The sequence below is a fragment of the Lycium ferocissimum genome, chromosome 11, assembly GCF_029784015.1.
Source record: "Lycium ferocissimum isolate CSIRO_LF1 chromosome 11, AGI_CSIRO_Lferr_CH_V1, whole genome shotgun sequence".
In the NCBI taxonomy this organism is placed as follows: Eukaryota; Viridiplantae; Streptophyta; class Magnoliopsida; order Solanales; family Solanaceae; genus Lycium; species Lycium ferocissimum.
The window spans coordinates 16844479-16871425 of NC_081352.1; the positions used below are offsets into that span (position 1 = coordinate 16844479).

The window sequence follows — 26947 nt, forward strand, 5'->3', positions numbered from 1 at the left end:
CAGTGCGTGCAAAACATGCACTTGCCATGTCATGGTGAGGTGTCTATGAGAGACACTTTTGCCAAGATTAAGTGTCAATCTATCACTTGCTAAGTTAAAATGTCTTACAAAATGTGTCAAGTTTAAGGGGCTATCTAGGTATTTAGCCTTAAAAAATAAAAGGTGATTTTTGAATCTTGTGGTCTCAAATTAAAGATGTATGTAATCCTTTAAATCTTATGATCTTAAACATGCCATGTAAAATATTGAAATTTGAAAACTTACTAAATATAGAAAGAGACACTCTATCTGGGATATATCAGAAAGAAAAGTAAGACACTTAAATTGAGACAGAGGGAACAGTAGTTTTTCTTATAAAATATATATACACTGCAAAAATAAACAATCAGGTAAAAACATATAATGTATGTCGTTTGTATGTATCTCGTATATTGTGTGCATGTCACTGTATATCCTCTGATACATTAGACATACTAATAACATACACCCGACAAACAAAATACATATAACTATTGTTCTTCCTCTTCGAATTTCAATGCAAATCCCAACCAAACCCAACTCTAATCTTCACCAAACTACCTTAATCAACACATAAACTCCACAAGATATTCTCAATTGTTTACAACATGCAACATTCCATCCAAGCAAATATCAATTTCGCACCCGATCTTCTAATTCAAAGCTTCAAATTTTTTGTTGTCAATGGAACTTTTCATGGAGTATACAGCTTTGAGTGTGGTTCATGAGAAAGAGAGAGGGCAGAAGAGAAAGTGGGAAAGATTAGAGCCTAAAATGAAGAATATTGACGTCTAATCCCTTACTTTTTCTATTATTTTGCTATAATTGAATAAAGTGTTGTTATATTTTGTAATTAAATTTAATACCCTAAATAGTTGTAATTAGGACTTAAAAATAGCTTATCCATGTAAAGTTCTCATTATTTATCAATTTTACTACCTGTTTTAGTAAACAATTCGTTAACATAAATTTCATTTTGGTATTTCTACTTAATAGAAGAGTGGGTTAAAAGCAAGGATCGACATGCTTGCTTCCTTATATTTTTAAGGCAATTATGACAATTCACATGTCTCTTTATAAATCTGTCAGTAAACTTACGTGTCAATTAAAAGCAGTAGGTACAAATTCTTTTATATTCTTACTTTGGGACACGTGTTTCTGTGAGTTCATTATCACTTTTACTTCTCATCTTCTACATTCTTCAATCACACTCTCACGCACTTCCATCCTCCGTCTTCTCTACTATGATTCTTAGGTACTTTTTTCCCTGTTGCTCTGCAAGATTCACTCCTCTCTTCTTCTGAATTTACATCAGTGTCTATTTGGGCATTTGATGGATTTAGTTCTGTGGTTTCATAAAGTTTTGATTTTTACCAAGATATGAGTCAAAAAGGGATTGCAAGAACGTGGTTTTTGATATCATTCTCTGGATGTGTAGTGGGTTTTGATCTTTACAAAGAGGCCACATACATATACGGACCCTTGAACTTGGTCAAAATTTTCATTTTGGCACTTTAACTCACGGTTGTTCCATTTAGACCCTCCAACATCATCTCAATCGTGTCTTTTAAACATAAAAAATTGAATAAGGAACCAAATGAAGAGCGTGAGATTCACTCGCGTGACATGGCAAAACCAACCAATAAAAAAAGTCCATGTGAACTTGAGTCTAATTTATCAGGAAAAAGAAAAAAGAAAAAAGAAGAAAATATGGCGTGTCTTCCCGTATCCTCCTCCCTTTAGTCTTCTTCCAAGTTTTCAGCCATGAATCTATTTTGCCATTCTTGGCCAAAACCAGTAGTGCTCCTCCCCATCACCAAAAATCTTCTTCCATAAATTTGAAATTCAAAATAGTGACCATCGCCTTTAGGTCCATGAGTCCGTCATCTTCCACTCCTTTGTAAAAGAAATCAGCAAAATCTTGAAATATCAAAAGATCTGAAAATCGATATTTTCAACAACAAACAGTGGAGAATATTAACCAGAAAAAATACTAAGGAATTGTTTTAATCACTCAAAATTGCATTTTTATTCGCTTTCGATGTTTTTCCCTTAATTTTCTGAACACCCAATGTTATACCTCGCATTTTGTACATTAGGATATTCCGAGTTAATGGCGGGAAGTTAAGGACAAGGTTACAATTTTTTTTTAGAATGTATAAGTTGCGTATTCATCCTTTTATTGGAATGGAGCATTAAGGGTAAATTTGGGAAAAGGAGAAATTGGAGGCTAAAAGTTGGAAAAGAATTTTCATGAAATGGCCAAAAGGCCTAGGTGGCCGTGGGTCCCACCCATGGTTGGCCAATTAATTCTAGCCATTAAAGGGGATATGTGTTCATCTTACGCAAAAAATATATAAATATGTGGGCAAAAGATGACCAAGTCAAGGGATTAGTCATCCTTTTCATTTAAAGAAAATTCTAGAAAATTAGAGAAAAAGGGAGAAAGAAAAAGAAGGGGAAAAACGGCCAAGAGTGCACATGACTAGTCATGTGCCCATAGCTATATATATATGTGTGTGATGGTCAAGTAAAGACCACACTTCATCATTTTTTTTGCTCTAGAAATTTCAAGAGAGAGGAGAGAAAAACATGGGGTTCGACGAGGAGGGGTCAAGCCCAAAACTTTCCCCTCCAATTGGATCATGGAAAATTATTCTCCTTCTAGTTTTCTACTAATTGGAGGGTCCTCGTCGACGTGGAGTAGTTGTTGGGACAAGAAGACCATCCGTTCTTACAAATGGAACCTTGGCCGAGAAGGAGGATCAAGGAAAAGGTAAGGTTCTATCCTTTCTTGCATGTGTTATGGGCGTTTGAGTGTGTTGTGATGTGTTGAAATGGATGAAATTCATAAAGTTGTGTGTGTGTGGATGTTGGGGAAGGTATGGGTTGTTTGTGTAGAAAAGATGAACTAATGCTATTTAGTGTTCTAGCGATGTTGTGGTGGATATTATGATGAAAGAATGAATGTTTGATGACTCGTGTCAAGTTGTAGTGTTGCGAAATATTTTGGAAAATTAATATGATTTTGATATAGTTTCTTGTATTGATGGAAATAATGTTGAAGACGTATGGAATTGTTGATATAGTTTATGAATTTGGAAGAAGAAAATGTGTTATGAATGTTCCTAATTGGGTTGGAAGGTTTGGCCGTGGCATTGTGTATAGGTGTGGGCTGATTTGAATGATTTTGTGGAATTGTCCGAGATGTTTTCGAATCTTGTTTGAATGGTTGCGGACTAGTGATCGAATATGTGAGCATTGGTATTGAATTGGTCGTATATAGTTTATTTGAATATAAATGAAATGTTGTCGAATTGTGTAGAAAGGAATTATTAATGGTTGAATGCGTTTTGAATCACTTATGGACATTGCTCGGATGGTTGTTGGTTTGGTTATTGTTGATTTGGCCGAGTGGAAATCTCGGGGTTGTTGGATTTGTAGGGGAGATGCTGCCGAAATTTTTGTAGATAAAGTGATGGCTTGGAATTGGGTTCTTCAATGTCTATGGCTAAAGTCGGATGTCTAATGACATTATCGTGGATCGTGAGAAGCCGAGGCGTAAGTTTGGATTAGCTTAGGGGGCGGCCAAGGTATGTAAAGCTCACCTTTCTTTCTTTGGCATGTCTTAGTTAACTAAGCTATGATATGATCCCCGAGGTAATTCTACTCCTACGATCCGAGCATGCCTATGATTCTTACTTGCTTCTTGATATCCGTATTCATAATGTAGTCAAATTATGATTCTTACGCCCTTTGTATGATCAAATGTGAATGTGCATAAAAGATTATGTTCGAAAAAGGGTCGGTAACTACAAACGTCCGTAACTTCCATAGGAAGGCTCGGATCGCTTCGATATGTACGTAGGAGGTTCGGTAGCGTATGATGATCTTAACTTCCACGGGCAGGCCCGGACCGGTTGAGTACTTGTCCGTGGGCCCGCAAGACGTTCCTTTGTATAGTTACAGCAACTTGTTAAAAGAACTTAACATGGTTAACAACCTAACTTCCGAATATGATTACTCACTTATCTGTTAAGTCTGAAATGAGAAATCGTATGTATATGATTCCGATACGTAACTATGATGGCTAAAATTCTATTTGACAAGTCCCGAGTAACATTCGAAAGAAACTGGATTTGACTATGACTATTGGCTTGGTTTTTAAATGATAGTCTGTTTTGATTGTTTTATGGAATTTGTGTAAATGTACGAAATGAGAATTCGTAGGCGTATGATATCCGGATACGTAACTATGATTGATAAGAGTTTTATTTGATATGTTTCCGAGTAATATCCGGAAGAGATTTGAATTGACTAATGCCGTCATTGGCTTGTAAATGATAATTTGTTTGATTATTCGTTAAGTCCGTATAAATGTTCGAGTTGCATATAGATCCCACGATTCGCTCGTGCATATTATTGTTACTTCCTTCGCCGAGTCCCGGCCGGTTACTATTATCGTGCGCATAATTCGAAGTATGATGAGCTTAAGTATGATGAGCGTCGATATATGATATGATACGAAGTATGATGAGTTACCGAAATATGATGTGATTGATTTATGATGTGTGACCCGAGATACGGAGATCGAAAACTTCCGAAGTATGATGAGTTGTGGCGCCCTAAGCGGGAGGGCGACCACGTTCCGTCCGCCGGTCCTATTACGGACCGCATGGTATATGATATGATAATCTGATGATCTGATGACATGATGATTTGATAATGTGATGATCTGATAATATAATGAATCTGTTCTGATGATATGATAATATGACGATTCTGTTTAATCTGATGATATGATAATATGACGATTCTGTTTAATCTGATGATATGATAATATGATGATTCTGTTTAAGGTGATGATATGTTATATATATACGTATTCAGAAATATGATCTGTTGGTTTCAGAGCCGGTGGTGGGGCAAACCCAGTGGTGAGGCAAATTCCACACTGGTCTAGGCGAATCCCACATTGGTATAGGCGAATCCACATTGGTTTAGGCAAATCCCACATTGGTTTAGGCGAATCCCACATCGGTTAATGTCAGCTACTATGATATGATCTATTTTCCATATATGAGACGAATGTTTTTAAAAGAAAGCTAAGCGTTTCGGATTCCGATCGCATATTGGTCTTCGCACCTCGTATGTATGATTTGTCTTTCGTATACAAGCACCTTGACATTACGGTTATTATGTTCACCGTCCGTGCTCCTTATTACGGTTATGATCTCGTTTTCGTATTCCATGCTTTACATACTCGCACATATTTAAATGCATCGACCCCTTTCTTCGGGGGGCTGCGTTTCATGCCGCGCAGGTACACCCAAACGAGTAGAAGACATTAGTGGAAGACATTTCAGCTGGATTGGCGAGCTCCACTTCCTCCGGAGTGCTGCCGAGTCAGAGTTTGTTCGTGCTATGATATCTGAGTCATGTTAGAGACTTTTTAGACAGAGTCGTATGTATAAGATGTCAGCTGTGAGCGGCTCTATAGGCCGTTGTATTGTTATACATGATATTACAAATTTTGTACGGTTGCAAGTTTTGTTTGATTTGAAAAAGATATAAAGTATGTTCGTTTTTCGAAAATTTTCATTATGCATTTATGATCTGGTTAAGGGCCCAATATGACTACGAGTATTATGATAGTCAGAGGGTTGGCTCGGCCCTAAGTAAGGGTCGGGTGCCCATCACACCCTATCGGATTAAGGGTGTGACACCCAATTCCAAAGTCTTGCTTGTGATGGTATATACAACACATTTAGTCTAAACCCATCTTACACAAGTTCAAATTTGTAAGGTTGAATAAGTATTAGAACCAGATTTTTTTTTTTTTTTTTTTTTTTTTTTGAATACCCATTGCGAAATTCTATCAATTTCGTAAGCTTTCTTACATTAGTTTGCCGGAATACTAATCCTGCCGGCTTTAATTTTGTGGTTCTTCGTTCCTTTTTATGAGGGTGGAGTGGGTGGTCGTGCCAGAAGGAGGAAGCAAGAGAAAGGTAGTGGCGGAAGGGTGGTGGTGACAATGAAGATCGCAATGTGAGTTTTAAGAAGAAAAAGAACAAATAATATTATAATCTGAGAGCAACTCGCTCGTAAGGAAAGACATTTTTGCCACGTGAGCATTTTGTGTTTAACAGATATGGTTGAGATAATGTAGAAGGGCCTAAATAGAACAAGGATGAGTTAAAGTGTCAAAATGGAAAATTGGATCAAGTTTAAGGGTCTGTATATGCATTTGGCCTTACAAATATTACAAAGATCTAGATGTGTAATGGGTTTTGATAAGACTCTTTATCTATAAGGTAGAAGTAGCTTAATTTTATAACAATTACGACTTTGAATTTTCCAAAAAAAAAATCCCAATTGAGATTTTGAAAGAAATGGGGTTTTGCTTAAAGATTAAGTTAATAAGAATCGTCTAGCCAATTCATGATATATCGATTTTCATGCTTTTATATCCTAGCATCTATTTCAATCTCGAAATTCTTAGTAATAAATATGGGTTCTCATGCTTTATTCCATTAATGAGGAGTTCAAAGAATGATAACTTATGCTATTACTTGAATTAATATGGAGTTCAAGGAATAATAATTGTGTTAAAGAAAACATAAAGATACTGGTGATGAGGGAAGCTACACAATGTTGGATTGGAAAAAATGAATAATGAAGAAGAGGGTGTTTTGGAGATTTTGGCAAACAAACATCCTTAAAGTATGCCTTCAACTTAAATTACATCCTCAATAACGGAGTTTCATCCTTAATGTTTTCTCTTTTGATTTCAATTTCAGAATATCATTTGCAATAACTTAGATGATAGAATCTTTCTGGGGTAAGTCTAAAGATTGAATCTTTATGATTTATTTTACTCAAAAGTTCATTAAAAAAATTTCGTCCTGTTTGAGTTTGAATGTTAAAGTTGTTGTATGTTTGTCTCAATTCGGTTCCCCCTACAATTGCAATTTTCTCTGCTTTCTGTTTACTCTTGCTGAGTGTTGGCCAACTGATCATTTACTTTTTAAGTGGCATTAACATCTGTCTTTATAGTTCGCATTTGTTGTAATCTTGAGGCTGGATTTTGCTGTGTTTTTGTTTGCACTCATATATGGGGTTTCTAATTTTTTTTTATGTGCACAACTAAAAATAAATATCCATATGCATGTAGGTGTATGGAGCAGACACAACACGACGATACTCCTAGATCTTACATATCCATAAGCTACCACATTAGCTGCATGGTAATACACATATATTTCACTTCTGTCGATACAACTTTTGTAACATTTGCTTCCAATAACATAAATACATATCTATGCAAAACACAATTAGAGAAGCCATCTGTTTCGTAGGGCCAAAACAATTTAACAATTGCTGATTGAGTACACAGCAAAGAGCACATCCCCAGAAGGCACTCTTCTTTTTGTTCCCTTTGAAAAAGAATCAATACTCATATCCGATATCCAAACGCAGCCGCAGGTACAAAGAACAAAGAGTGACATTTAACCTTCCAGTCCTTTGCAACTATTTTTCAATCAACAAATACTAAATTAATTTCTAAATTTTACTGGGGTAAATATTCTACATCGATGGTGAACTCTCACTGATAATGAGGACCAACATTTCTGCTCAATGGCGCGCTCAAATTGTAAGATGTCATTTTTAAGAACTACTTCACCAAGGCCAATCTATTGTATACACTGCGACCGATCCACCCAACTTATCCCCAATTATTACTAATGAACATAGCATCGAAAAATACTCTTCCTTTGAAAAAGTACTGAAAGTTGTTTGGATTTTTTGCTTCATTTATAAGAAATACACTTTTGCCATCCTTCACTATTTTACATTAAAATGATCATTCAAAGTTTTAAGTTAAATTGTTCAACCCAACCACTAGAACTTAAACTTCCTATTCTCTGTTACTATATATCTATGATACTATTGTATTTTTAAATATAGGTAAATTTGAAATTAAGTCAAAGACTAGAATCCAATTTTATTCTTAATTCTATTGCTCTGAGGTAATGGAACATACATATCAGTGTTTACTTTTTCTGATTTCAACAACTTTCCTCGCATCTTAATTATCTTCTAGGTAGCTCATTTATGTTGACACCATGCTTTTCCTATTAAACTTCAAAATGTCTTTTTACTATTTTACAACAGAATCCAATTCGACGTTATGGTCACCGATCACACTGGTTCCACAATAGCCTCCATTTCAGATCAATCAGAAGAGAAGATGTTGAACCTTACAAAGACAAGAGATTTATGACGTCTGCCGCGCAAAGGTATTTTACATGATCGAATTTATAAACTTAAGCCAATCATCATAACTAACTAACTTTCTTAATGCAGAGAAAAGCGCAACTTCTTGACAATGCGCATAGACAATTAAGAGCAAAGACTTTCAGAATCCAAATGAAAAGATTATTTTTCAAAAATTTGGACAAGCTAGCTGTTCTGAATTATGAGGAAAAAGAATCTGCCAACCAGCCATTACCAACTACACCAATGATGGGCATCGCTGAAGCAAGCAAGCACAAGGTTATGGAGATCATCTCAGAACCAAGGAACCAACAAAACCTGCCCGCCAAAGACAGACCTTCCAGCAGTAAACAGAAAATCAAAATTAGGGCCCCTATCAAAAGGGACTGAAAGGTGCTCGAAATGTAAGTCTCACAACTTCAATCATAACTGCATTTTCTACTACCTCTGTAACTCTACTTGAGCAAACTTAGAATGAGATGGTACGTCAATACCAAAAAAAAAAAACTCACATAAGCTCCCTTACTTGAATATGAGTAAAAATTAATTATTATATAATGCATAAAAAATAGAAACATGATGTACTATGAAAATATAAAGAGTTATCAAGAATCGGACTGGAACGGTCTCTCCACAGTCAATAGAGCTTTGTTCTTTGAAAGGACCATTTCATGAGTTTTATTAGCCTAAAAATAATTTACCAAACAAATATTTATTGTGTCCACTTACTGAGAGTTGCATTTAAGCTTGTAAATATGAAAAATGTCCTTTAAAATTTCCATTTCCATTTTTCAGTGAGCCAGCTTCTATTGTGTAAAAATCTAACACACTTTTCTTTAATTATCTTTTTATATTTGAACTGAAGCACTTTATGTTTGGCAATTTTAATACATATGAATTTCTCGCCTCTACATAGTATTTTAACTCAATGGACGTAAGTCATCGGTTCAATCCGACAAAGGGCTTTGAAATCTATTTATGAGTGGTGGTAAATAAGAGTGCAACAACGGCTTTGTTCGTAAGGTTCATGATCTCTCACTAGATCATAATTCATAAGTGCAAATTATTGTAGGACAAAGTAGTGTTTAATAGTCCCTGCACCAACATCATTCCTTCTTGGTCTGCAAAGATGGGATTATGCCTGGTAGATTTGAATGAATGCATTTGCTTTAATCCTCTATTTATAGCATTGCTAAGTAGTCATTAAGTTAAGAAAATTATCCAGTTTCTCTTCCTTTGTGCATACTTCAAATTTATTGTTGTCATTCTAACACAGAGCTGAGTAACTCAACATGAAAAAGTGTTTTTGCCCAATTTTATAGTTGTGATGCTTGGTCTTTGTTTCATTGCCCTCATAGCTTTTAATCTCACCTCCTTTATTTTATTCTTAGAAATATCAATGTTAATTTAACTTGCAGGAATGTATGTTTAGCTACTATGTTTTGCATACGTACTAATCATTTGATGAATGTGTACATATATTGCATGATAATTTATTTTGTGATCACTTGATAAGGTTAGCATAATCATTTGGTGAGCATGTACATTGCTAAACAATGCTGACATCATTTTGTTATCTGGGTTTATCATTTTTTGTTATATCATCTCCTTGCAAGATTCTTATCCTCACCTTTGGCCTTTGACTTTGGCAGCAAGTTTTTGAAGCACAGTAAAGTACAAACAACTATCTTTTTGTCACAGCACTGTCTTTTTGAAAAGTTGGATTAAAGAAAGACGAACATATGCAACGCCCCATGCTTTGTAAAGGTACATGACACAACCAACTCAATTGCACTACTACTACACTCTCTACATCCATCACTTAAACACTTCTTCTGATTTGAACAACAAATTTCTACAGGTATTTTGTCAGCCATGGCGTCGCACAACTAAAACATGACTGCTACTAACAAAATAGCCGACTGCATTACTTTTTAACTTTTTGCCAGTACTAGCTTCTGTAAATATATAATATAAATGATATGATATATATATGCATAGACTGTGCAATCATTAATGTAATAGACAAACAACATTTGTGTATATGTATTAACAGTTTACGATATACGTGCTCGTCTATATATATACTATCACTATCCAATGCATATCTTTGCAATTGTACACAACTACATACAGATTGATACAATATAATCCAAAGTGTTGGACCCGTGCTATAATGGCATCTAGTTTATGTATATGTAGAGGCATTCTTATCGATCGTACTTAACTCATTGTTAAGGGAATAAAATCCTTCAATTGGTTCCAAAATTTTCTTGTTACCTCTAAGGATTGAGAAATAGGTCTTTTAAGGTACATAGTTTTTCTCACCTAAAATTAATATCATTGGTTATGTATAAAAAGTAAATTTTAAATTTAAAGTCGTGTAACTTATGAAAGATTTTAAATTTGTCAAGCATTTTTAATTTACCAAAGAAAATGCAACACCTTTAGTTATTATGGACGAAAAATGCGTAGTTTTATATTTTTAATAAGAAATAAACGCAGGACTCCAAAAAATTATATGAAAAAAATTATAAATTACTTCCTAGAAGAAAAACAGTAGTCATCCTCTACTTGACCACCTATCATCATCACCCATTTACTTCTTCACAAATAAAAAGATACATCATAAAAGTTCACCTCGATCATAAATAGAAGGCCGAACCCATCGACAAACACCTACGGTCGTCCACTTCTTTCACTTGAGCACCTAAAGTGGCCCTTGTTCCATTTAGACACTTCACAGTGGGCTAGCCCTATTCCACTTAGACACTTTTTTTGCACCGTTATCGGAGCAAAACCAACACTAGTCGTCTCCATGTGGGATTAAGTGGCCAATTAAATTGTGACAAATTTCATTTAAATTGTGTCAACTCAATTAAATTGTGCCAACTCATTTTAATTGTAAATTCACTAATTTGTAAATTCGTGGAGTTTTGATCATTAAAAATTGGGGCTTTTGGACCGATTGGATGTGCGAATGAGGTGGCGCCCTTTGGTGTTGGTTTCTCCGATAACGGTGCAAAAGTGTCTAAGTGGAATAAGAATGACCCACCCTGTGTTTAAATGGAATAAGGGTCGGTTTAAGGTCTTTCGAAGTGAAAGAAGTGGGCGAACACGTGTACGTCGATGGGTTTGGCCTAAATAGAAATATGTCTATGCATGGACCTACACGGAATACTTTATTTTCATGTGTCAAATCTCACATGTGTTTGTTCTGAATGCTTGAGAAAAAAACTAAATTAGTGAATAATCCTTAACACTTGGCCAGGCTGAATAAGATATGTATACTTGTTTGTCGGTTCATTCCCCATAGATAAGATACTCAACTTAGTACCCACTCAATTGGTACGAATCAAAGTTTACTTTTAAAAAGATTATATCTCAAACGGTAATTCTTACGAGCATAAGCCATGAGTTAGGAATTCTAATTGACTTTTGATTTTTTTTTTTATTATTTTGACGTAAAAATAACTGTTTAAAACTCTTTTTACCTAATTCAAATTCACTACAAAACTACTTAAAAGTTATTTTGATTTAAAAACACCTAAAATACGCCAATCCAAACAGGCTCCCAGTCAAAGCACTCACTTTTATTCATGTCCCGTAGTAAAAGCTATATGTACTCAGAAGCTTCACTAACGAAGAAGGCTACAATATGGAATTGACCAGATCAACAAACGAGATTAAGATATCGTTGGAGTCAATAATGAAAAGATCAGAATTAAAACAAAAATAATTAGCTTGGTAGGCACTCAATTAGCATTTTTTAGTTCTTGCGTTAATAGGAAACATCTCGACTTAGTTTACGTATCTAGTCTTTTACTTACTGAGTTGTTACGAATTAGATTATTTATACATGTTAAATAAATTTTTTTTACATACAAATACATGACTTGAGTTAAAGTTACTGAGTTCTACTGAACCCGTAACTCAATGATGGCACTGCCCCTACTTAAAACTTGTGATCTTAAATAAGATAAGGGTATATTTGAAAACTTAATGACAGGAGGGGTATTTTTGACCCAAATTTGTAACGGTAGATATTATAGTCCTTTTCTCAAAGCAGAGGGGTATTTTTGACCCTTTCCCTAAAAAAACACCGACTCCTATGAAATTAAACGTAAAAGATGAAAGCTACTCTTTAGAAGAAAAAAGGGGAGTCAGTCCTCTACTTGACCCATCCTTAATCATCAAGTTACCGTTTTTTTTTTGACATAAATATAAAAAATATGTGAATTTTTTAAATCTCATCCATTAAGTTTGGAGGACTAAATTATGAACAATCCAAAAAGGAGCCAAATAAGCGCTCCCTAAAGAAAAGAAAAGAAAAAAGAAAGGATTTAGGCCCTACATGGAACACTTTCTTATCATATGTCCAGTCTAACATATGCTTGTGCTTAATGCTTGAGATGAACTAAACGTGTAATAACACATACTCTCCCCTTTTCATTTCATGTGTATTTAGTGAACACAAAATGTAAAAATATATAAACAAAATAAAAACTTGTAGTTTTAAACTAAATATGTGTTATTCAACTTGGGTGATACTCTCAAATCTCAATTGGTACGGTTCAATTTTACTCTTTTTTTTTTTTTTTTTTTAAAAAAAAAGTAAACCTCAAATGGTAATTCTATTATTCCCCTGTCAGAGAGCAACTCAATAGTGAAAAGATCACAACAAAAATAAAAATACTCAACTTGGTAGAAATTAGCATTTTTAGTCATTGCATTAATAGGGAAGAAGTCAACCTATTTTTTAGTCCTTGGACCACATTTTTTTGTTTCACGTATTTATTATCTCAATTCTTGGTATGGATAGCCACAGCTGTGTTGGCATAAAAGTAAGTGTCAGGAACAAAGAGCTTCAACATATTAGTTCACATCTTCTAGATTTCCTGGCTTTCTGTGTGGGTGTAATCTGTGATTGGGCTCCTCTAAAGTGTCATAATGAAAAAAGAATCAACTTTTACTGCCTTCACTTGTGGGTTGGGCGTAGCTTTGCCCTTTTCTGGTTGGCATCCAGGAGCTTTTCTCAAATGTCCCAATGCTCAAGCACTGCCTAAGGGATCGTTTGGCGGGACATATTAGAGAAAATAATACGTGTATTATATTAGCTATGACATTATTTAATTCCTTGTTCAGTAATGTTTTCAACCTATGTATAACTAATAATTATTACATGTACTCCTTCCGTTCCAATTTATGTAACATAACTGGACACGGAGTTTAAAAAAGAAAGAGTTTTGAAATTTGTGATTTAAAAGAAACCTTAGATACTCGTGTGGCTGTAAATCATTTCATAAAATTAAATTATTTTTTAAATATAGAAATGTGACATTCTTTTTAAGACAGTCTAGAAAGAAAAGTGTGTCACATAAATTGAGCCAGAGGGAGTATTAGTTATGAGTAACTTACATAAATAACCATTGTTTGTAGGCGCCTAACATCATGTAGCTATAGTTTAGTTATAAACATTTCGTAACTACTAATTACCAGCTATAGTGTGTATTTCGTTGTATTCAAATACGTAACTCAATTGTATTCAATTCACCATATTCAAACAAACAAAATTCAAAAAATATAGGGATACGATCGTATTCAAGTAACAAAAATTCAAAAATACAAGCCACTACTTGCTGGAAGAGCAAAAGAACATACTTACTCTATTATATGCATGTATTTAATTGGATAAAGAAATGAGATTGATAAAAAAAAATGTATTAAACCTACCGGAAATAGGAGGAACACATGTGATGGAGAGGATTAATGAAAAGTAAGAGGAAGACGGGGAAATAATTAACAGGATTAAGAAATTGGGGCTCGATAGAGGATGAGGTTTAGATACAAGTACACCTAGTGAGTAATTAAAATACATACTATAGCTACGATAGGTAATTAATTTAAAGTGTAACTACGATAGGTAAATACCTCTTAGATGTTACCTACGCTATGTAAATTTTTCATTAGTTATATACCCTATTCAATTCTATTTTTATAGATAGCAAACAATGACATTAGCAATACAAGAACTATTGATATTCTAGTACCCCTGTTCGCTACTATTCCTATTCTAATAACACCCTATTCATATAATACAACAAACCAAACAGTCGATAAAATATAATTCCAGCATTACTAATCTCAACATTACTAACACACTCTATTCAACACTATTCATATCCAACCTACCAAACGACCCCTTAGTGACATAAATGAAGTTTTCACCACATTCATAACAATCTCAAGAACTTCCTGCTTCAAACTAGACCGAGGAGAAATCAACAGAAAACAAGTTCATTATAGGTACTTTTATCTAACACAATTATATTGGAATAACCAAGACACAAGCTTCAAGAAACAAGTACACTTCTGCCTTACAAGACATGACTTGAAAAGTTTCTCAGTGAACTGCTAAATGATCAGATAAAACTGGGACACACCGGTCCTCTGGAAAGCCCAAGACGCACTTCCATGCCATGATGCATGTCAACTGGACGGAAACTTTCAGAATCCTTCGGATCTGCAAGAAGCATCAAGAAACAGATGTTGAATTCTCCAAAATCAATGAAGTGCACCACGAAGAAAACTTCTAACAACAAACACATTTAGCAAAAAGTTACAGAAAAAATGGAGCGAGGGAAAAGGAGCTCCAACCGGACAATATACATGTATTTCAGAAGTTAAAAGATCAACCCAAACTCAAAGTAAACAATAGTTAGAGCGTTTAATTACAGAAAATGGTATTTTCCAGCATTGATGACCAAGCACAATTGTTACATGTTAGCTCATGTGTAAGTTAACAATTTGAGTAGCCCACAAGTTACGACAAAATAAGAAGACCCAAATAAGTTTCAACTGATCTAATGTCACGTTCTCACTCTTGAGCAGTTCATACGAGTCTGATCAAGCTGAAGGAATTGTATGACTTCCACTGTGTAAAAAATTATTGAGGTCAAAATCATGTTACAATGAAAGCTTCCCAGGAAGGAACTCTCTGGCCTTTTAGTAGTTCAAAGTTTGTCAGAAGGATCATGTTACAATGAAAGCTTCCCAGGAAGGAACTCTCTGGCCTTTTAGTAGTTCAAAGTTTGTCAAAAGGATGTCTGAGAATGTTGGCAAAAGAGACTATCATTCGTCAAGTAATGCAGTTACTTCAAACCCATTGCCCAAACCAACTGAGAACAGTCTTAACTTCCGGAAAAACAAATATTTTAGGTCAAATTGAATGAAAATTAGGCCGTAACGAGAATCTATTAGTCACCGGAGTTGGGTCAATAACACAGTTTGCTTCAGTATCTAATTAACTACTGCCAACCAAATGAAAAGTCAAATCAATCTAAGGCGCTTCCCAAGAAAAAACATAGTTAAGACTTAGCATAGTCAGATAACTGTAAACAATAGTAGGCAGCATATCATTAAGTTTGTTTACCATTTAGATAATCCTCGAAACCAAAGCCCTCCAAAGTTCCTGTAATGGCCTCTAAGCCGACCATTGAAGAGGGTATTGCTCCAGGTGGTCTCTGGAATCTGCAAATTTTATAAGGGAAAGAATTTCAAGAAAAGAGATACCAATAGGCAATAGCTTCTTGGGTCAAACAGCTTCCTTGTTGTATGTACAGAAACTAACTCTGCATCTTACAAATACAATAAATTTCAAACACTTCCATAAACATTTTCTTTATTTCCAAACAGTGTCCTAAACATATTGGCCGGTAAGAAGGTTAACATAATTGAACCTGGCAAAGATTTTTCTGTTACTAATCTAAAAGGAATATTTTAATTCATTTTGACAAGTACTAACCTAAAAGAAATCTCATACTTAGAAATGCTTGATGGTGTTTGTCCTAGACTCTTCTCTCTGTAGACGAAAGAGCTACAAAACAAAAAAGTACATTGACACTCGAATTTGCTATCTTTTTTAATTGAGGTCACCACTTTCATTCTAATAGATTTCTTGTTGAGAAATTCTAAACCAATAATTAAAGATGTCACTTTCAGTCTTTGCAAAGGAAAGAATCCTCCAACAATAAAAACCTCCAACCTCAATACAGCTTTGTGGATGAAGGATGTGCAATATAAAAAGGGCAGCCCAGTGCACTAAGCTCCCGCTATGCACGGGGTCCGGGGAAGGGCGGTACGCAAAATGGAAATAATTGCAGCGCTACCAGTAATGGCTACTCTTTTTTTATATGGATAATGGCTACATGGACGGATTGTCAGGTAACCTCAAAGATGTAGCAAAAATAGTATACTGTAACAAAAGTTTCTTCTTGGAGCCATGAGTGTACAATGCCTCTTGAAATGCAAAATAATTCAAGCATACCCATCTGCATGCTAGTTGGAAACTGAACGAAGGATTTTCGAACTTCTACGATATGACACAGTATAAAGACATATGGTGGTAGGTAGTTTTGTTAATTCAGAATGACAGCTACAATTTATCAGGTGGTTTTAATGATCGGGAATTGAATGAAATAACTCAATCATTAAACTTTTTGCAGCCTTTCTCTCCTGATGTTAACAGATGGATTCTCAAGTTTGGTTAACAGCAAAAGTGGATCTACTCAGTAAAAAGCTACTACTCTGCTGCAAAACCAATCAAAGAATTGGGCGACTAACTGCCTCGGAAGATGCCATGGAGAATAAAGGCCGTGCCAAAAGCAGCTTGCTTTGAATGGGAAGCAGCAACAGAGGCTTGTCTGACTCAAGTAGCATTTGTGAGAAGAAGTTACTTACTTTACAGTAGGCATATTTTGTGTGAGGATTCATTGTAAACCAGCAATCATCTCCCTCCTTAATTGCAAATTCACTTGGCAGATTTGGCCTTTTCCTTGAATATTTTTGGAGTTTTTGGGCAACTCCTCAAGATGGAAGACTCGCCGGCAGGGACAAAGGATTGAGAAGAGAAGGAAGCGAACCTGGAAGACTATCTGATTATGCATCATGTGGACCCTATGGTTGGAAAGGAATAATAGATGTTATGAAGTCCTATTATGAAGTATAGATGTCTACACTCTCTATATTCGTGGTGTGGAGAACTCAGCCTTTCTTTTGGATTTCTTGGAGGTTATGATGCTGTACTATGAAGATGAACCTGATGCTCCCTTTTGTACTTTTGTGTTACCTCCTAGGTACTATAAAGATGTCTACACTCTATGCATTCGTGGTGTGGACAACCCAGCCTTTCTTTTGGATTTCTTGGAGGTTATGATGCTGTACTATAGAGATGTACCTGATGCTCCCTTTTGTACTTTTGTATTACCTCCTAGGTACTATTTATTAATAAAAAACCTTACTTTATCAGGAACAAAAACCATCTACAAGCCAGGGGTCGGTGACGCCAAGAGAGTCATAATTTACCAAGAACAAGGCCTTCATCAAGCTCATGTTATACAAGCCCAAATGCTATGGTATCTCAAAAGATGTGCACTTCTGCGAGGAAAGCAAAACATTTCTCTGCAATGGGGGCTATGGATCTTTTGTCTTTTCCATTTTGCGAAAGGAAAGAAAAGTTGAAGAATTCATAAATTGTCAGAAAATGGTCATAAACGAGCAGATCTTTTCTATTAGGGTTTGAAAATTACTTTTCCAAAAGATATTAGAGGGATGTTCTTAAGACTCGGGTTAAACTTGAAGAGTGTTTTAGGTGATAGATAATGCCTTGAACTAGATATAAGAATGAGAAACAAGGAGTTGGAATTTGAGAGACACCAAGGCATTCGCTCAAACTCGTGCATAAGTAGTAGAGAATCATGTTTTGATTTATCCTATGCCCAAATTTTCTCCCTTAAACTGGAGTAAGTCAACTCAAAGAATGAACACCAAAGTTACATCTGCGGTGTACTTCTTCCAGCAAATCTTTAAAGAGAAACCCACCCAGCTCACCGAACATATACCCTTAACTCCACGAGCATTGAGTCAAATTTGGGCGGAATCAAAGAAGAACAAAGAAAAATGAATAACAAATTGATGAACATGAATACCATATAGAAATTTCCAATAGGAAGATAACAGAAAATGTTTTCTTGGAAAGAAATTGCCTTTGTGAATTGGTTATCTTTAATCATAAAGCATTTTTTTCCTTCAAGAACAACACTTTCAATCAAAAGGGGAAGTGACTTACCTTAGCTTATGAACCATATCATTTTTTCCCTTACCAACTCTAACACCTTATCACTTAATTCCTTCAATATTTAGACATTGTGGTAAAAACTCAAAATTATTACCAAAATCTATCTTTATACCTATCCTACAACTTATGACATCACCACATAATACATAATTTTATGCTCAACCAAACAATGAAAAGTAATCCTTTTCATGGAGTACCCAACAAAATACTTTCCTCCGTACCCGTTGCGCCCCCAATATAAAATATCCACAATGAAAAACCCTAGCAGGCAACATAACGGTGCTTCTGCAATCATAATTCTTTATTCACCAGAAGATGCAAAGTATAAAACAAAAATATAGTTTCGTCGCACTAGGCTTGCCTAGTGAGTGTTATCTCTCTTGTGTAGTTTGCGGGCTATTGCATAGGAGTGGGGTTTACTCTGTGCGCACCAGAAGGGTAGCAGCTGCGGGTTCCCTTAGAAAATATATATATATAGTTTTCTTATCCATAAGAACTTTAAGTAACTATGAATAAACACCAACCTAGACAGAATTTGACGATCGAGCTCCAACTTCATAGGTAAAGCCGAGCCATAAGTATTCGCCAGGATCTTCCTTTTCATTTCCTCTTGCTTAATCTTCGTCTACCATAGTGAGAAGGAAAGCCATAATCAGTCAATTAGCATGCCTATAAGCTCGGCTTAACACCACAATTATGAAAAATATACTTCAAAACACAGGTATAACATTAACAGTGTACTGAGGGACACTAAAAGGATCCTTTGGCCATAAAAATTATTCACTTTTTCCAGAATAGTTTCACTTTATCTGAACATCAGTGTTTGGCCATGAAAATTTCAGTTCCGACTTAAAAATGTACTATTTCAAAGTGGAAAACAGCCTATAACCTATTTTCCAACTCATTTTTCACTTTTAAAGTTACATTTAAGTACATAACGTTATTCCAAATATTCTTTGCAAAAAGTATAACCAAATACAACTCTATGTTCAACTCCAGTTCCACAAATTCCAAATAAAGTGAAAAATATTCGGAATCTACGGCCAAACGCCTACTTAATAGATACAAAGGAAGTGGCAGAGTGCCATTGCTACTACGATCCACTGAGAAGAATATTCATATTTGTTGCAACAATTCGTTCAAAAATAATGTAAATAAATATTTCCTCCCAACACTTTTTTCATTTTAGTCCTTCTAAAAAAGAATGACATTTTTATACATTTAGTAATAATTTAACTTTAAATTTCTCATTTTATTCTTAATGACCTGATTAAAGCCACACAAATACCTACGATTTTTTTCCTTAAACTTTGTGTGCAGTCAAACATGTTCACATAAATTGAGTAGCGACTATCAGTAATCATCCGTAGTAGGTGAGATGAGCATGAAATTAAATATGAAAAAATAAATTCTAAAAAAGGTGTAGGTGTGGGGTAAGGAAAGGAGAGTAGAATTACAGAGTGATAGGATTGTTCGAGAGGATGAGAGCCAATTATGTCACTTTTAACCCCATGTAGACCGAATCGAAGTGCATCACTTCTCACTCCACCTATTTCGTGTGGTATTGTCTTCGACTCTTCCATTACTTTTTTCTTCTTCTTTTTCTGTGAATGAAAGAGGGGAAAAAATAGAAATCTTTAACAAGAAAAGATAGTGAACAACATAAATGTGAAATGGGCCTCTGGATTATTTTGGGCCCTTTCCTTGTATATATGGGCCTCTCTTTTTAGAATGATCATTTGCACAATTGTCCTTCAAAGGCACTGGTCTTTAATTTTTGTGCTTCTCCTTTCTTCTTCAATTCATCCGATGATTTGATAAATTCTACGTCCCCCCTCAAGTTGGAGGGGAATGAAATGATTCCCAACTTGCGAAGAACTCTAAAGTGGGATGGCCCAGATAATGATTTGGTAAATAAATCAGCCAATTGACCTCGTAAGGGAACGAATGACAGAGAAATCAAGCCTGCCAAATATTGTTGTCGAACAAAGTGACAATCAAGCTCCACATGCTTGGTTCGCTCATGGAAGACTGGGTTGCGGGCAATGTGAATTGCTGCTTGACTATCAGAGTGAATCGGAAACAGGAAGGGATGGTGAAACTAAGAGATCTTTTAGCAATCGCGTGAGCCAAGTTCTGTTACCAATCTTGTCATAGAATGATATCCTGCTTCTGCAGATGATAAGGATATTGATGCTTGCTTCTTTGATTTCCAGGAAATCGGGGAACTACCTAAACTTATGAAGAAACCACTGATTGATCTCCGAGTATCCTTGCATGAACCCCAATCAGCATCGCAAAATGCAACCAAAGAGAATGAGGGATTAGAGGACATGAACAGAGCTTGTCCAGGATGCTTTCTCATGTATTGTAAGACTCTTAAAGCTGCATTGAAATGACCAGCACAAGGTTGCTGCATATATTGACTTAAAGTCAAGACAACTAAGGAAAGATCCCGCCTTGTGTGTGAGAGATAGTTTAACTTCCCTATCAAATGTCTATATAGAGTGGCATCAGTTAATAGAGGACCAGAATCTACAGTAAGTTTAGTAGTAGGATCTAAAGGAGAAGAAACAGTAGTGAGATGAGAAATATCAAATTCGTTTAAAAGACCTAATGTGTATTTCCTTTGAATGAGTATGGCACCCTTTGGTTCTCTAAGTATTTCTATCCCTAAAAAGTAATGCAAATGACCAAGATTTTTTTATTTTGGATTCAAAATTTAGAAAATCCTTAAGACTAGTGATTTCTGAGATGTGATTTCCTGTAATGAGGATATCATCCACATAGACAACAATGATAGAAATAAGATTTCCTGTGACTTTGAAGAATAAAGAATAGTTATTTAAAGAGGCAATATATCCCTTGAAACTGAGTGCCCCTGCTAATCTAGCATACAATTGCCTAAAAGCTTGTTTTAGACCATATAGGGATTTTCTTAGCCTGCAAACTAAGTTAGGATTAGGAGAATTGAAACCTAGAGGAAATTTCATATAGACTTCCTCATGTAGTTCACCATGCAAGAATGCATTGTTAACATCAAAAAGCGTGAAATATCCCAATTCTTCTTGACTGCAATGGCAATCAAACACCTTATTGTAGTCATTTTTATAACTGAGGAAAAAGTCTCTGTATAGTCAACCCCCTCATTTTGAATGTCACCTCTGATAACCAACCTTGCTTTTAGTCTCTTAATTGTTCCATCAGAAAGTTGCTTCACCTTGTATACCCATTTACAAGGTAAGGCTTTCCTGTCAGGTGGTAGAAGCACCATATCCCAAGTATGATTAGATTGCAAAGCTTCTATTTTATTCAGCATAGCTTGTCTCCAACCAGGGTGTTGAGAAGCCTGATAATAACTGTTTGGTTCAGTAATAGAAGAAACTGAAAGTAACATGTGTTGATTTGATGAGGAAAGAGTGTTGATGGGAAGAGTAGTGATTTGAGTGGGGGTAGCAAGACAAAATTCAGTCACATTACTGAGAAAGATATTATTACAGTAGTATTGTTTAACCTGTTGGATTGTCTAGCAGGAAGTGAATTTGGATGGTCATCAGGAATAGGTGGTTCAAGGGTTGATGAGGAAGTAGAAGTATCAGGATTGAGTGGTAAAGAGGTATCAGGATTAGAAGCATCTAGGATACTAGGTATAGAGAGGGAAACTTCAGGTATGATAGGTGAAGAGTGTATAGAAGTAGAAGGAGTTGAAGTAGAAGGAGTGTGAGAATCTGTGGGATTAGGTGTAGGATGAATGAGAGTGTAAGGTGTAGAAGCCGGTTGATCTAATGTAGGTGAAGGAGAGGATATAGGAATGGAGAAGTGATGATCATCATCATTATCATCAAGATCAGGGATTGAAAAAGAAGTAGAGGGATTGGTTGTAGAAGCAAATGGATAAATAGTTTCATAAAATATTGCATCTCTAGAAACAAATATCTTCTTGGTACCTAATTCAATGAGTTTGAAACCTTTTTGCCCATTTGGATATCCAATAAAAACACAAGCCCTTGCTCTTGGATCAAACTTAGTCCTGTTGTGTCTCAAAGTGGAAGCATAAGCCAAACAACCAAAACACTTTAAAGAAGTGTAATTAGGTGCATGTTCAAAGATAACCTCATAAGGTGATTTGTGCTTGAGCACCTTAGAAGGTAGCCTATTGATCAAATAAGTAGCAGTCAAGATGTATTCACCCCAGTAAACCAAAGGTAGTTTAGATTGAAATAACAAAGCCCTTGCAATTTTTAGCAAATGTCTATGTTTCCTCTCAACTATTCCATTTTGTTGAGGGGTCCCTACACATGATGTTTGATGAATAATTCCTTGAGATTGTAAATAAGCAGAGGAAGCAACACTTTTACCCAATTGCATGGCATTATCACATCTGATTATCTTGACTCTAGTATTGAATTGCCTTTCTATCATATGTAAGAAACTTTCTAAAGCTGAAAATGCATTTCCCTTGGTACTTAATAAATAGGTCCATGTGCACCTAGTGTAATCATCAACTATAGTAAGAAAATACCTATAGTTGTTATAAGTTGAAACTTTATACGGGCCCCAAGTATCCACATGGATTAAATCAAACTTAGATTTAGAGGAAATTTGACTAGTGGGAAATGGGAGTCTGGATTGTCTAGCTAAGGGGCAAATATCACAATAACAATTAGAAGAAGAAAGAGATTGAATAAAACTGATATTTCTCATTGACGAAAAGGGCAAATGCCCTAGCCTAATGTGCCATAATTTTGTAGAAGCACTGACACTATTACAATAGAATTTAGAAGCGGGAACTGAATTTAAAATTTTACTAGAGACATTGCCATTAAGGCTTCCTAAAGACAGAAAAGAAATACATTCAGGCTGAAGAAGATAAAGCCCCTCCCTTGTCTCACCAAAAGCTTGTGGCCTCTTCATTAAAGGGCCCTGCAAGAGACACCCAAGGGAAGTGAATAAAACTTTAACAGAGAATTGACAGCAGAATCTGTGAATTGACAAAAGATTATATCTAAAACTGGGCACACAAAGAACATTTTTCAGAATAAGACTAGGAATATAGAAACCTGTCCTATATGAGTGACTGTAATGGTATAAGAATAAGGAAGATTGATGTTTAATGGTTTGTCAAGAGCTACTAAAGTCAGCGTAATGCAGTGGAATCGAAACACATATGCTTAGAGGCACCTGAATCTATGATCCAGGTGCTTGAGTTAAAAACTGATAGGCAAGTTGCAGAATATTTTGATATAGTACCAACTACTGCATTGTAGTTGATTTCTGAACCTGAATGGTTCCTGAATTTCCTTCTCCTTGCTTAACTTGTTTGATCATCTGCACAACTTGAGCAATTTGATTCTTGTTTAGGTGCTGACTTATGAAATTCAGATCCTCATTGTTGTAAGCCCTTGTTTCTTCTGTTTCTTCTGCTGTGTTAACTGCATTTCCCCTGATATTCACTTGGTTGTTTTGGTTGTTGTCTTTCTGATTTGTGAACTGAAAATCCTGTGAAAACCCTATCAACCTATAGCAATCATCTATGACATGTCCAACCTTCTTGCAGTAAGCACAAGACATAAGATTTGACACAAGAATTGGAAATTTTCTGCTTGTTTATTTCATTGTAAGACCTCCTATATATACAAACAATAGTGAAATTGTAATCAAAGAATAAATGAAAATCCTATACACTTGTCTAATTTCTATTTGCTAAGCTATAACAAACTTTTGTCTTATCTATCAGGGAATCTTTCTATCACTTTCCAAATATACTTGTTTATCAAGATTTGTTGATCGTGTGGCTCTTGTGATTTTGTCAACGTTGAATGGTTGAGATGAATTTTGAGGTGGAAATTGATTTTGGGCTGAATGTTGAGTGTCTGAAAGTTGATGACAACTTTGGGCCTGATCTGAATATTTCTTTGAGCCCAATACTTTTAATGGCCCAATAACACATTTTGACTTTGTCTTCTCCTTATTCATTTTAGCCTTATTTTCGTTCCTTTCTTCTACATCTCCCTCCTTCTTCTTCAATTCATCCGATGATTTGATAAATTCTACAGGGTGGTCTTTTGAAATGTTGATGTTTAATTTTGGGATTTTTACAGGGATTTTTTAAGAAGAAAAAATTACAAGATATGACCAAATAAGACTTTAATTATTATTTTTATAGACAATTTCAATTAATTATTCAACATTATAATAGTTTTTAAAATATAGCAAATTAAGGAAATACGTGTATCCTTGATTTTGGAATCCAAATATTTTTCTCCCCTCAAATTACGTATATGTTTCGCTTGGAACGTCAAGAATAGATTTTTTGTGGCAAACTTAAGCAACTCAAGCAAAGAATTATTAAAATTGAAAAAATTAAACAGACCCTACGTAAATGCTTTAGAGCATGGGTTATCATATTGTTGAGCAAGGCTTGACGATAGCAATGCTATTTCCAATGATTTGAACACTGAGCAAACATTGCATTGGCATTACTACTAGTTTCATTTCCAATGATTGAACCAACTTGATAGTATGACGTATTAATAGTTTCATGTTCAACAAGCACTACTTCTTCCAAATTACGCTGATTAAGTAGCATTATTCATTCAGATCATTAATTATCATAATAAGTTATTAGCAGCTAAATATGATAAAAGAGGTTCACGTTTAACACGAAATATAATCATGTATATGTCATTTGTGCGAAAAGTAACATGTATCACTTTATTGCTTGATACAAATTAACATGCATGGAACAAGGTAAAAACATGTATACAACATCTACTAGTTAGTCAACTTTAATGGGGCTTCAAGCTAATCTACACCGATTTCTATTTGTGATTTCTAATTAGATGAATATAATCTGGATTCTCGAATCTCGAGTCCCTGTTTGATAAAGTTTGAATCCTTAAGCAAACTCGAATCGTTTTCTTTAAGGCACAAGTAAAATGGGAAGACCAATATTGAAAGTTAGAACTTTTTTTTTTGGTGATTTACACCCTGTTCTATTTTTTTTATTCATAATTCGCACCCTAATTTGTTTATTTACCTGCAAAATAATGAAACTACTCTTCTTTTAAATTTTCCACAAGGACAAAATTGGAATACAAAGAAAAAAAAGGAAATGACACAAAATTAAACAAGAGCTCAATAAGAAAAGAGATAATTTCAGAGACCTCCCCTCCGGTTCGCTTCGTTACAATAACCTCTCTTGTGGTTTAGAATATTACACTTACCTCCCTTATAATTATTATTTTTTGAAATAATTCTTTTAACTTATTTAAAATTTATAATAAAAGGTATTATAAATTCCAATGATTAATAATTAAAAATATTTAAAAGACATATGAAAGAAAAATTCCTTTGACATTCCAAATAGTAGTTGTGTCATATAAAGTGGGGCAAAGGGAGTACTAACTAGGGCTACTAACTATTACTCTTACTATTTCATTTTTTAAGATACAATTTTTTTATTAAAACGTTTGAAAAAATGTTACATTTATATATTTGAAAATAATTTAATTTTAAATTTTTCATTTTATCTGTATGAAAAACTTTTATAGACACTAAAATATTATCAGTGGCGAATCTAGCTTTCGATGTATGGGTTCATGGAAACTCAATGTGTGTGTGTGTTTTATCTCGACTAAATAGCTATAAATATTTAAGACTATAAGATTCAAAAGTCACGTAGCCACACACAAATGGTACGCCATATTCTTAATATCACAAGTTGTAAAATGATTTCTTCCTTTTTTTTTTTTTTTTTTTCTTTCTTTCTTTCTTAAGCTCTGTATTGAATCAAATCACGTCACATAAAGTAAAACGAAGAAAGTATAAACTATGTCAAGGTTTCTAACTATTTTCCCTACATTATCAAACCAAAAAACTCAAGCACAGAATTGATATTAAACTCCTGAAGTGGCAACTACCACGGCTTGGGAGTCTTAAACTCAATACTGATGGTTGTAGTAAAGGTAATCCAGGAAGTGCAGGTGGAGGAGGAATCTTGAGAAATGACAGTCTGACAGAGGGCAATGCATTCTGGCATACACATGTTATTTTGGAACCTGTTCTAACAATGTTGCAGAAGCAAAAGCTGTTCTCATTGGGCTTCAATGGTGTGTAAGCAATGGATACAACAATGTTAGTGTGGAATCTGATTCTCTTTTGATCACTGGCATGATTAATGGGAAGTTAATACCACTTGACAAATTAGATCAATAATCGACAAGATTCAAGCATTGAAGGACACTGGAAATTTCAAATTTCAGCACTGCTACACAGAGATCAATTCAAGCATTGAAGGACACTGGAAATTTCAAATTTCAGCATTGCTACAGAGAGATCAATACCATGGCTGATATTTTGGCTAATATGGGAGAAAGCAGCAAGCAAAACACTTTCTTCACAATGGATTTAATTCTTCCTCAGAGAATTAAAAACATTATGAAGAATGACACTGATGGTACAACTTGTTTTAGATTCAAAGCTCAAAACAAAAACTTTACTTTTGATCATGATTGA

The 26947-nt window shown here is 35.0% G+C and overlaps 2 protein-coding genes and 1 long non-coding RNA gene across 3 annotated transcripts; 2 read left to right on the plus strand and 1 right to left on the minus strand.

Moving 5' to 3' along the window:
- Positions 1 to 1167: 1167 nt before the first annotated feature.
- Positions 1168 to 8389, plus strand: LOC132036860 (uncharacterized). The gene is made up of 4 exons (XR_009409697.1): positions 1168 to 1273; positions 7193 to 7265; positions 7377 to 7672; positions 8194 to 8389. It is a non-coding gene; the product is annotated as an uncharacterized LOC132036860 (long non-coding RNA).
- Positions 8390 to 14388: 5999 nt separating this feature from the next.
- Positions 14389 to 20023, minus strand: LOC132036171 (cyclin-B1-2-like). The gene is made up of 4 exons (XM_059426437.1): positions 19888 to 20023; positions 18955 to 19055; positions 15728 to 15825; positions 14389 to 14818 (listed from the first exon to the last, which is right to left on the minus strand). The coding sequence occupies exons 1-4, from the start codon at positions 20011 to 20013 to the stop codon at positions 14718 to 14720; spliced, it is 426 nt and encodes a 141-aa protein (XP_059282420.1). The 5' UTR covers positions 20014 to 20023; the 3' UTR covers positions 14389 to 14717.
- A 188-nt stretch (positions 20024 to 20211) lies between these two features.
- LOC132036172 (uncharacterized) lies at positions 20212 to 22672 on the plus strand. Its single transcript, XM_059426438.1, has 2 exons — positions 20212 to 20563; positions 20647 to 22672. Exons 1-2 carry the CDS (start codon positions 20378 to 20380, stop codon positions 20827 to 20829), a joined length of 369 nt encoding a protein of 122 aa, XP_059282421.1. The 5' UTR covers positions 20212 to 20377; the 3' UTR covers positions 20830 to 22672.
- Positions 22673 to 26947: the final 4275 nt, after the last annotated feature.